The 12,818-nt window shown below is 43.6% G+C and overlaps 1 protein-coding gene across 1 annotated transcript in view; it reads right to left on the bottom strand.

Moving 5' to 3' along the window:
* Positions 1-4,822, bottom strand: part of LOC122429462 — a 105,038-nt gene extending 100,216 nt beyond the window's left edge. Inside the window, exons 1-2 of the mRNA XM_043449786.1 lie at positions 4,447-4,822; positions 2,341-2,347 (exon numbers count right to left, since the gene is read on the bottom strand). Of these exons, the coding sequence (XP_043305721.1) occupies positions 2,341-2,347; positions 4,447-4,817 (378 nt within the window). The 5' untranslated portion in view covers positions 4,818-4,822. The remainder of the gene's footprint in view (positions 1-2,340; positions 2,348-4,446) is intronic.
* Positions 4,823-12,818: the final 7,996 nt, after the last annotated feature.

Here is a 12,818-nt window from a genome sequence, read left to right on the forward strand (position 1 = left end):
TAACAAGTGTTGGAGTGGATGGGGAGAAACTGGAACCCTTGTCCAATGCAGGTAGCAATGTAAAATGGTACAGCCCTATAGAAAACAGCCTTGTGAGTCCACAAAAAGTCAAATTTCGAATTTCCATCTTATCCAGCAATTCCTCTTCTAGGTATACACTCAAGAGAACTGAAAACCTATGTTCATACAAAGTATGTCTATTCAATGGAAAATTACTCAGTCAAAAGGAAGATGCTGATAGATACAACAACATGAACTTTGAAAACACTGCTTAGTGAAATAAGCCAGACACAAAAGGACAAATATTGTATGATGCAACTCATCTGAAATGTCTAGAAGAGGCAAACTCATAGAAGCAAAGTAGATTAGAGGCTACCAGGCTGAGGGGGTAGGAGAGTGGGTAGTCACTGCTTAAAAGCTATAGAGGTTATTTGGGGTTATGAAAAAGCTTTGGAAATAGAGGTGATGGTTGCACAACAATGGAAATATAATTAATGCCACTGAAGTGGACACAGAAGAATGTTTAGAAATGGCAACATTTAGTTTTGTATCATTTACCACAATTTAAAAAAATAAAAGGAATGAATTACCAACAAAATACACAATCAACATAGTCATTAAGGATAATCTTAAAGACTGAGAAGTCAGACAGAATGGAGCACACACTGTATGCTTTTAACTGGCCCTGTACAGAGGAGTTTGCTATTGCTGGCATGTGGACTCCAGAAATACAATAAAAAAGACAAATATAATCTGTAGGGGAAAGAAAATCCTTGGCTACCTAAGGCTGCAGATGGGAAGTAGCCAGTGCCACAAAAGAGAAAAGGGAATCCTTGGGATAGCAGAAATCTTGGTTGGGTTGCTGGTTATAAGGATTGTATACATTTGTCAAAACTCTATTAAAATGTGTATTGTGTTATACATAAATTATACCTCAATAAAACTAATGACAAAAAAACAATAGTCTACAGGAGTAATAACACATGACAAAAGCATGAAAATAACTTATTATTTATTGGAAAAGGATCTTAAAAGGTTACTACTGGAAAAAAAAAGAAAAAAAAAAAACCTACACACTGCTAGGATAGAAAACAGAATGGCAAAAGGAGTTTTTCCGCTTTCTACTTTGACAAATTTCTAAAACAATTTCCCTTGGAAGGTTTAAAAATATTAGAATTAAAAAATTCATAAATGCTACACAATGTTTGTCAACAGGCACCCCCTATGCCTGAAACACTGTAAAGAAACTATATTTCATTTAAAATTTTTACAATATAAAACCCAATAATGCTATAACAATGACAACAACAACAACAACAAAAAAAAACCAAAACCAAAAGAAACCTCAAAACAAAACAATGATAAACAACCCATCTACTGTTAGAGGCAAAATAAATGCATTATCAAAAAAAAAAGAAAAAGTGCTTTAGCACTACGGGTATAACTATAAAATTACACTATTTAATGCTGTTTGGATGTAAGAAATGATTTCTAATGAAAAATGGAAACATGACTTTTACCTACTCTTTCATCAACTGGTTAAAAAGATATCATGGAAATGTCTGATTTACTAGAATTCACTCAAATATTCCTTTTATCACAAATATTATTTTAAAGGACAGCTGAAACTCTTGCACAATTAGGAGATGAGCAGGTATACAAAAGATAAGTATGAAATAAACTTGTAAAGATACAACCAAGTTTTCAGATTTAAATTTTTATTTATTTTTTAAGACTTAAATTTTTAAAATTTACTCTGGGAATTGCATCATTTTCTGCTCCCACCTCCAGCTGTAAGCCCCTGGAAACTCAAGATAATTTTCCTAAAGACTCAAACGATGATCAGTTCTGCAGATACAAAGTGCATCATTCCAATTTGCCAAACACAGCACCTAACCATGAGGGATTCTGGAATGAACAAGGCAGAGTCCCTGCTCTAAACCAGCTACCATCTGCCAGGGAGGAATGATTCTTGAAAGCATGTGTGGGTTCAGGGTGTGAGGGCTCAATCAGATCAAGACCAATTCTTAGTCTAATTCCAACTCAGCTGTCCCAGTGGCCAGCCCCCCCAAAGGCAGCCACAACTGCAAGAAAAGGTGCACTGACGCCCTCTAAGACCCAGAAAAGCCAGTGATTTTACACTTCTAAGTTCATCCCTGAATCCCCCACCTCCACCCTGCCGCTTCCCAAAGTGGGAAACCAACACTTCAAGTCTGAGCGAACTAGACAGCCGGACTAACAGTCTGAAAAGCCAGCACCTGTGGGCACTGTCTGCACCTTTGGGCTCCTTTCTTCCCGTGTGACCTAGTCTTCCCACCCTAGTGGGGACATATTTGAAACCTCCGCCCTTCTCAAATATCTGGCTTAAAACTCAGCATTCAAAAACTAAGATCATGGTATCTGGTCCCATCGCTTCATGGCAAATAGATGGGGCAAAAATGAGAACAGTGGCAGAATTTATTTTCTTGGGCTCCTAAATCATTGCGGATGGTGACTGCAGCTGTGAAACTTAAAGACTCTGGCTCCTTGGAAGAAAAGCTATGACCAGCCTAGAGAGCTTTGCAGACAAAAGTCCCTCCCTATAGTCAAAGCTATGCTTTTTCCAGAAGGAATGTACGGATATGAGAGTTGGACCATAAAGAAGGCTGAGCACCAAAGAATTGATGCTTTTGAACTGTAGTGTTACAGAAGACTCCTGAGAGTCCCTTGGACAGCAAGGAAATCAATCCACTCAATCTTAAAGGAAATCAACCCTGAATATTCCTTGGAAGGACTGATGCTGATGCTGAAGATCCAATACTTTGGCCACCTGATGTAAAGACCTGACTCATTGGAAAAGATCCTGATGCTGGGAAAGATTGAGGATATGATGAAGGAGAACGGGGCTACAGAGGGTGAGATGGTTGAAAGACATCACTGACCCACTGGACATGAATTTGAGTAAACTCAGGGAGACAGGGAAGGACAGGGAAGCCTGGTGTCAGGCCTCAGTACATGTGGTCATAAAGACTGGGGCATGACTTAGGGACTGAACAACAAACCCTCTGCGATCTACGTCTCCAGTGAACCTCCCACTGTGGTCTCCTAACTTTTAGATGAGGTAACTGCCTGAAGTTGCAAGAATAACACAGACTGGAACAGAATTCAAGCTGGGGCTCCGCTTCCAACAACTGCAAGTTCAGACATGCCCATTAACTTGATGCGTAAGTCCAGTGGTTCAGCTTCTCCATCTGTTAAATGGCCCAAGTGTCAGATTAAGTGCTCTGGAATGTTCAAAACAAAACTCACCTTACCCAAAGGCTCTCCCTGATGACCGCCAGATGTTTACTCTGCTTCCTGAGAGAAGCCTCCAGAGACGCGGTGTTTCCCCTCCCCCGCTATTCCTCTCACCTCCACCCCTGTCCTGTACCTACAAGACCGGTCCTCTCAGGACAAGGTGTTCAGTGACCCCCGACTGGGCTGTTGACCACATCCATCTCTCCTGCTGTCTATCATAACCCACTCAGAACCAGTCTTTCTTCTACCTGATCCATTCCCCTAAGGACTGCATGGTGGTTTAGTCCCTAAATCGTGTCCGACTCTTGCAATCCCATCGGCTGCAGACTGCCAGGCTCCTCTGTCCATGGGTTTCTCCAGGAAGGAATACTGGAGTGGGTTGCCATTTTCTTCTCCAGAGGATCTTCCCAACCCAAGAATCGAACCTGGGTCTCCTGCTTTACAGGCAGATTCTTTACCGACTGAGCTATGAGGGAAGCCCCTTAAATATGGGGAAGCCCCTTAATTAGTGAAGTGAAAGTCGCTCAGTCTGACTCTTTGTGGCAGTCCATGCCATAATAGTGGAGTGGGTAGCCTTTCCCTTCTCCAGGGGATCTTCCCAACCCAGGGATTGAATCCAGGTGTCCCACATTGCAGGCGGATTCTTTACCAGATGAGGCATAAGCACTGCGACAGCTATCTAAACACAGAGAAATCCCATCGCTCCTCTGAAAAGCTTTGTGAGTGAAGAGCGAACCTCCCGCCCCAGAGCCCCCTTGCGGCCCGCCCTTCCGCGGCGGGGAGGGGAGGGTGTTTGCCTGGCCGGCCCCGGAGGGCTACCCACACAACAGCCCTCAGGGCGCGGCCCTAACGCCTGGGCTACCCCGCCCCCACCTCTCCGGGGTAACTCGCACCTGAGCTCCAACCGCCGGTCTCGCGGTCTCTCCGCGCCTCACCGGGGCGAGACGCCCACCGCGCAACCCGCGCGCGCAGCGGCTTCTAGGAAGCGGGGCGGCGGGGGGCGCTGAGGAAATGGCGGCGACCCCCGCGCGCGGGAAGCCACCGAAACCGACCTGCCCACAGCCACGGAGTGGAACCACAAGCACAACCGTCATCCCGCTCGCGGTTGTGCAGCCCCAGAGTAGCGCCCCGGGAGGCGCCCGCCCGCCGCCGCCCTCACGGTGCCCCGACTCAGGCAGCCTTCGCTCGGCCGCGCGGGGCAGCTCCCGGGCGGCTCCACGGCCTTCTCGCAGAACTCGGCGCAGGCGCCGGGCGGAGAGCTTAGCCGAGCCTCTACGAGGGTCGGCGGCGCGCAGAGGGCGTGAGCGGCGAGTAGCGGCCGGCGCCTGGGGGTCGGGGGTCATGTGGGCGGCGAACCGGGCGAGCGCCTGCGCGGGGCGGGCGGCCGGGGAGCGCGGGCCGGCGTCGGGGTGAGAGCGGGAGCGCCGCCGGCGCACTGGGGCGAGGGCGGCGGGGGAGCGGCGAGCCTGGCGGGGCGGGGAGCCGGGAGCGTGAGCTGGGAACGTGGGAGCGGCGAGCCCAGCCCGCACCGCAGAGGGCATGTGAGCCAGAAACGGGGTCCTGTCATTGGGAAACGGGCGCCGGCGTGAGCCAGGAGGGCGGGCGGTCGTCCTCGCCTGAGGGGCGGGCAGCTGGCCGTGGAACCCGGGGCCCTTCCGCGAGGGCCATGCGGGAGCCGGGAGAAAGGTGCGAGGCGCCAGCGGTGGGCTTGGCCAGTGTCTGGGCCCTGCTGCCGCCGGGCTCCTCTTTGTTTTTAATTTGAGAATAATGACAATATTCTGATTTTCCTACCCAACACTTTGGCTTCTGAAGTGACATTTATCTAAAAACTGCTGCATTGTTCCAGGTCAGTCTGTAGCCACATGTTTGTGTTTGTTTCTTCCTTCTGTTCTCCCCTCGGTGTTTATTGGAGTAGAGTTGATTTACAATATTGTCTCAGTGTTGGCTGTGCGGCGAAGTGAATCAGTTATGTGTCTATATGTGTATCTGCTCTCTTTAGAAACGCTTTTTCCATACGGGCTGTCACAGAATGTGGCGTCCCCTGTGCGGTACAGTTGGCCCCCGTTAGTTATGTTTCGTTCACAATAGTGTGTAGTGTGTGTGTCAGTCCCAGCCTTCCAGCCACATGTGTGTTTCTTTGGTGCATGTGTGTGTGTAAAACTGCTAGAGAGCGTCAGAAACAGGCTGAATTGTGGGGTTTTTTTGTTTGTTTGATTTTTTACCTCTTCGGCCTTGAAAAGATAGTTCTTGAAACTTGAAAGTATTACTGCATTTGGATTGTCTAGTTGATCTGCAAGGAACATTTCAAGAGACACAAAAGCATGGGGGGTAGTGATAAATATGTGGGCTTATAACAACAGCAGTTTGCTTTAGTGATATTTTAACAAGGGCTTCCCTGGTGGCTCAGTTGGTAAAGAATCCGCCTGCAATGCAGGAGACCCCGGTTTGATTCCTGGGATGGGAAGATCCCCTGGAGAAGGGAAAGGCTACCCACTCCAGTATTCTGGCCTGGAGAGTTCCATTGACTATATAGTGCAGGGGGCCGCAAAGAGTCAGACTCAACTGAGCGACTTTCACTTCTATGCTAATAATACGAAGCATTTTGGATGTGCAGAGTACCTTTATGGCAGTCGTACTTGAAGAGACAGAAAGTAAGGCTGCCCTGTTTGAAGGTGGCACCAATGGAAGGAGATAGGAAGGGCCTGCTCTCTTCGTTGCAGGCGGCTGCTGCCTGGTGATCCAGCACTGTGCCTGAAGTCAGCATCCTGGTTCTGACACTTACCAGCTGTGGGATCTTGGCAAAACCTGTCTTACCGGGTTAAATGTGGGCAGTTTTTAAAAGTAGGATATTTTCTTAGAAAGGGTTTAGGAAATCTTCAAGCACCTGAGTATTAATTTTAACAGAGTATCTCTGGGAGCCTTCCACAGAAGTATGTGGATCCTTTATCTGGAGCTGCTGGCCAAAGAGGAAAAAAGATATTAAATGGACAAATCCAGAAGAACTGGATTTGATAGAAAACTCATTGACAGAATGTTGAATTAAACTGTGACTGCTGACATATTCTAATAGCCAGAGAAAATCACCTGTTGGACGTCTAGTGACGAAAAAGTTGAGGAGGGAAATAGTGTATCTTACCAGGTGTCAGCCACAGATTAAATTGAGATTGCCATTTAAGGAGCTAAGTTATGAGTTCCTGGACTTCCTTGGTGGTCTGGTCCAATGGTTAAGACTCTGTGCAGTTAAGACTCTCCAATGCAGGGAGTGCAGGTTCGATCCCTGGTCAGGGAACTAGGATTCCATCTGATCCATGGCCAAAAGAAAAAAAAAAAAATCTGTTTCAAGATATTCTACAACCTCAGGAAGGTTGAGAAATAAGAGGAAAGAGGGGGTGAAAGATGAGGGAGGCATAGGGCACAGGGAGGAAATGAAGTGAAGGAGATGGAAGCAAGGGTCTCTGGGGAAGGTGAGAAGCAATGAGATAGGTCTTTAGTAAAAGGGAGAATGCTTGACATGGGCGATTAATTTGAAGTGAGCTTGTCTGAGAAGAACAGCAGAGTTTTCCCCATCTTACTGTTCTCCTGGCTGTTAGAAGGCATTCAGGATTGAGGTCCCTGGGCATGCAGAGCTGTGTGTAAGCCTCTGTGCAGGAACACGGGCATAGGTACTCGTCTGTAAATGTGTGCAAATTAATGTCATATGAAATGTTACTTCTTTATAGGATGGTGTCACGTAGGCCAAAACAAGAGAACTGGAAAGGAGAGAGCAGGGGTCGTGATGGGGGAGATCAGGGAACCTACAACCTGATACAGTGTCCACTGGAAAGTTTCCAACTTCTAATGCAGTATCAGTTTGGAGGGAGGCTAAGATTTTATAAGAATTAATTTGAAGTCATGTAGAAGCAGACTGAGTGTAGACCAGAGTTTCTCACATTTGAATTAGTTGCCTGGGGACCTTGTGGGAAGTGCACTTGCTGAGCAGGAGGTCTGAGATTCTGTGTTTCTAGCAAGCTCTCTGAGTAGCAAGGGTATAGCCTTGTATTTAGAGACATCTGGAAGAAGAGCATTGGATAGTGCAGGACATAACAGAATCAAGAAAAAGCATTATTTTGTTTTTCTTTCCGAGCGTGTTTATAGCCAGAGGGAAGCAAGGAGTTGAAGTAGCAATTACAGGTGTAAGATACCATTGTTAAGCAAAGGGAAAAAGAAGTGGTGGAGATGATCCATAGAAAGACTGTAAAGGGGGAAGAATTAAGACCACAGATCCAGAGATTACCCTTTGGAAAAGAGAGATTCTAGTGAAAGGAGGAAAGGAAGAAAGTAAGTCCTTAGGGAGGTGAGTTTGGAGTTGATGAGGACACTTGAGAGAATTCCTTCTAGATGGCTTCAGTGTATTTACATTGAAAAGAGATAAAATCGTTGTTGCTCCAGAGAATACTGGGGGTTGGGGAGAAGGGTGGTGGTGCTAGAAGTAGGGGAAACCCCAGCCACTCTAAGTAACTCTCAGGCATCAAAGGTATATGTTGTATTGATATGTGTTATTTGAAGTAGATTAATTTGAATATGGAAGGCATTGACTTTCTTTTTCTTTTATTTAAGATAACTGAGTTTTTGGCAGTTGTTTCACAGAAATCCTTTGAAGCATTAGCATGATGTAGCAAACCAAACTAAGTTTTCAAACAAAACAGATGAATAGGGTTCATTCCCTAAATGCTAGAGTTGTCATTTTCAATAAACACTCCACTGATTTTGAAACATGCAAGATTTTTAATATCTAATAATTTTGTGGCAATTAAATTATTCATATAGTTCTTATGGAATACAGAATAGGGAACAGATTGAGTGAATCAATGTAAGTCATACTAGAAAAGTAAAAAGTAGAAAAAATGAGACACACTAGTTAGCATCTTTTCATGAATGGCAGTGCCGTGTAAGATACAATAAGCAGTGAAGGAGTAGTGAGTTTGAGGGGAGAGGAAGATGTGGAAGTGATTCTCTGACATAAGAGTTTGTAGGAGGTAGTCAGAGTTGTATTCTTACTCACATTCTAATAAATGGAGACTTTGTTTTCAGATTTTTCAGATTGGGATTCTACTAGTTTGAGCCTCAGTAATGAGACTTGTCAAAGAGCCAGGCATTTGCAAGTTGATGATCAGTGTCTGTTGATTTCACAACCAATGACCAAAAATCAGTCAGCATCCACAAAATTGGCACAGATGACCTTGTTAGGTAGTTAGAAAAGGAAAAAAGAGTCCAGAACGGCGGTGGCTGAAAGACAAGGAAGGGTAGAGCCCACAAAGATAGAACAAAACAAGGTCCGAGGACCAGAGTGAGGACCTCAGGTAGAACAAACAGTACTCCTGGCTAGCCCAATTTACATGGGGAAGCCCATGGGGAGGAAAAAAACATCTAAAAAGAGGAACCAAAGGGCCGGGGGTGTCTCCCCCATGCGTGTGCGCTCTGACTCTCTGTCTCTCTCTCACCCTCTCTTCTCTTTGCGTCTTTTGCGTCGGCATGCCCTCACACCTCCAGGATGTATTTTCCAAATAAAACTGAGCTGTAACATGGAGCTGTAACACATTCAGAGAGCGGTGACGCACCGAGAGGTTTAACGTCTGTTGCTTCAAATTTTTGCTGTGACAAGACAGAACCGAGGAAATTACACACTCCCTTGACAACCTTAATAGATAAAGAAAAGGTGAATATTGGAGTGATGTTTCTGGTAGGGAATCACATGCTCCATCAGCTGTGCAAGTCTCAGGTGCCAGAACACAGAGAAAGCAAACAAGGCAGTGAGGAAGCCCAGAGCACTCAGCCCTGGGCCACCTGGGCACCGACATTTCCAAAATTAGATGTTGTGGCAAAACCTACTGTGTGCTGACTGCTTTTATGAAACCTGCAGCCAAACAGTATTTCTTAGAAAGGTGTTTGCATACTTCCTCTGACCATAGTAAGAGAATCCATGACAAAGAGAGTTAGGAGAAAGTAAATTCATTTAGTCTATCATGTAGCATACCTGAGAGTGGGTAGCAGGATTATATTTAGAATTTTGCATCTAGTTGGGAGACCTAGGTAGACATCTAGAGATTGCCTTCTCAAAATGTGGCTTCGTAGCCATATTTTTGCATAGCTTTGAATTCATAAGTATTAGCTATAAATTATATTCAGTATGGCTGCAGGAGCACCTCTGAAGCCAAATGCTAAAATATTTCTTGTGTTTTCTATGACATTATATATTTTAGACTTGGCTTTCCCAGTGATAATGGGAGGCATGGGAAATTGCTCCATAGTACCTCCTCAGGTGTACCTATCTAATATATCAACTTGTTTTATTATTTGTAATGAATTAATAGTTCAGAAGGAATGTTGGTTTTAAGGAGTGCTGTATCTTTTAAAAGCAGTATATAGAAAAGCAATTCTTATTCTACTGGGATGCCCAGTCTATTGAGTAACCACATCTAATACATGTTGTCCATGAATACCAATTAATTTAATGCCTTCAATCGGTCATACAATCAGGGCTATAGTAAGAAATCATACACTGTTTCAGTTACCTTTTCCACAATCTCAGTGTAGGTGGCTCAGATGGTAAAGTACCTGCCTGCCAGTGCAGAAGATGTGAGTTTGATCCCTCAGTGGGGAAGATGCCCTGGAGAAGGAAATGGCAACCTGGTCCAGTATGCGAACCTGGAGAACCCCATGGACAGAGGAGCCTGGCGGGCTGCAGTCCGTGGGGTCACAGAGTCAGACAGGACTGAGCGACTAAGCACAGATTATCGCTAGAACAAGATCTTCTCCACCTTGAGGCCAAGACTGTTTCAAATTCATCTTTGATGTTCTAGTTCCTAGCAGAGTTTCACATGCATCCTGACTAGTCAAGAATGATTTACTCAAAAGAATTAAATCTTCAGAAATAATTTCTTCTTCTGAATTTACTGTAAAATATAATCCTATGTTTATTGCTATATTTAATGTTTTTCTTATGTTTGTTTATGCACTGGTCTTATCTCTCCAACTAGAAGATAAAGTCTTAGTTTGTAAGATGTAATCTTTTTTATCCTCAAAGACCCGGAATAAATCATTTCACACAGCAATAAACTCAAACAAAATTTTAAAGGAAAAAAAAAAAAAAGAAATCATACACTGTTTCTTTTTTCACTCCTATTGGTTTTTCTTTTCTTTCCTCACCTATAGAACTTCCCTTTGCGTTTACAAGATTCTCAGTTATCTCCTAGAATAGTGACTACAAGCTATCAACTCAAAGTGTTTGTGTGTGTGTGTGTGTGCTTACATCTCTACAAGTGACTTGTTTCCTCTTATTTCTCAGTGAGCTTAGTAGGTCCAAGAAGCACAAATTCAAATAAATCACCTATCTGAATCCTTTCGACACTGGAAGAAGTGACATAGGAAAACCACGAAATAAATAGAAGCAACTTCAGACAGTTCATGCAGATTCTCAGTCTCTTCTCAGTCGCTATCTTTTATAGAGTAACCAGCAATGTCTACTCCTTTAGGGTCCCAGGATTTGTACATGTATTGATTTCATATAGATTTATTCTGTACTTGACCTAGAACATTTTATATCCTAAATATTTCTGGAACCATTCCCCAGTATAGGCCTGCATCACCTTTTTTTTTCTTTATTAATGCCTTCAGATTCTTCTGCCTCCATTTATTTGTATGCCCGTCAGATTCATCCCCTGTAGTGTTTACAGTCACCTGTCTTAAAAGCACATGTGACCATAAACCACTCCTCAAATCGCATTAATATGTAGACATCTTACAGCGACGTGTGATGCTTTCATAGTCTGACTTGCACCTGACTCTCCATCTCTCACCCTTTCTGTCCTTTGCTCTGGAATCCTGAGCTGCTGCTGACGCCCCCTCACCCGTCCCTGCGCTCTGGACAAATGTTCAGCCTCTCCTGTGCGCTTCTGTCGCCGTCTTGCTGCAGCCTTCTGTGCGCTCCCTCTCCTGCCCGCTGTTCCCGTGAACTGCCAAAGTCTGCGCTCAGGCAGTCTCTCTCGAAAAGCCATCCCTGACCCCCTTTGTCTACATTTCTCTTTAAACTCCAGTGTCTAGTACTGAGCAGGAACCCCCCCCAAATAATTATTGAATAAAAGAACTGAAGACTTATGTATACCAGGGTGATGTTTAAGAGCTTGTCCTCTGCAGTCTAAGAGCCAAGAGGGTAGACATGTGAAGAAATAACTTACATTCAGGTGATGAAGATACACTTGAAAACTCTATAAAGTCCTAAGGAACTTTAGGAAAGAGATACCTGTTTATCTGGGGAATAAACAGCTATAATCAAGGAGAACTTTACAAAGCAGGCTGAGCCTTAAAAGGTGAAAAATAATTTGTTGGGAAAGAATCATTTCAATTTAAGGAATTCAAAAAAGGAAAAAAAAGTAACAGGAATTTTGTAAACCATGAATAATGTTGCAGTTGAAGCTTGTCATGTTGTTATAAATGTCCTGCTATGAAGTAGAGATGAGAAGATACTGTGGCTTTATGTGTCTGTCCAGTATTTTGAAATTTTGTTTGGTTTCTGATTGTTTTGTTCACTGATGTTTGGATGAATTTATGAATGAATCTTTGAGATGTTTGTGTGCCTGTAACCTGATGAATTCTGGTGTCTCCCAAAAGGTTTCTTGAAGTTTTAGATCATTGGAAGTATTTCTTAAAGAAGTAAATATTCAGCTGAAGATTAAGATTGGTATAAGCTGTCATTTGATGGAATGTTTTAAATCTATGTTTTAAATATTCTGTCTTTTATCTAAATATTCTAGGTAATTTTAACAAAACGTACAGATTTGTCAGCAGAACTAGACTTAGAAATGACATGAGAGGAAGAACAAGAAAAAGCTGATGGAGATGAAAATAACCATTCACAGGTATGTGAAAGTGTAAATTTAAATTTCTGGTTTAATACTATTTTCTATTCTTTAACAACATGATACAGTTTGCAACCAAGTTCATAACAAAGAAAATTACCTTTCAAAAGTAGACTTTTAGAATCAACAGGTGATCACTTAAGTTTTTATAGCACTTCAATGAGAAAACTTAAAATATTGTTAGAGTCTACTGTAATTTATAGCTTGTCTTTGGAATTGAGGCAAATAAACTCTCCTGACTACTGTTTACTTCTTCCATTTTTATAATTTCTTTACATGGGAAAGAAGGTGAGATTCAAATACCGAATCATAGGATTAAAGAGTTGAATTTATGAACAATAGGACAATGATGGTCCCTGACCTAGATATGTGTAGAGAGAAATCATTGCCGGCAACAGTTCACTAAGAAGGCAAGCGGAAGGAGTGTATTCTCCACTAAACCTCTTCGAGGATCTATGTCTGAACAGTCATTCCTCTAACAGTGCAATGCTTCTCCCATATTCTTCAAGGATGAAACGTCTTTGTAACCCAAGAATGCTGGCCACACGCTGTGTGTGAGGACAGTGGTGCCCGGCTAAGGCTCATCCTCCGTATCTCCTGAGAGCTCACTGCTCTCATTCTGAGCTGGAATGGCATCTCCTGGTCTCA

Source organism: Cervus canadensis, chromosome 28 (genome assembly GCF_019320065.1).
Source record: "Cervus canadensis isolate Bull #8, Minnesota chromosome 28, ASM1932006v1, whole genome shotgun sequence".
NCBI classification, from domain to species: Eukaryota; Metazoa; Chordata; class Mammalia; order Artiodactyla; family Cervidae; genus Cervus; species Cervus canadensis.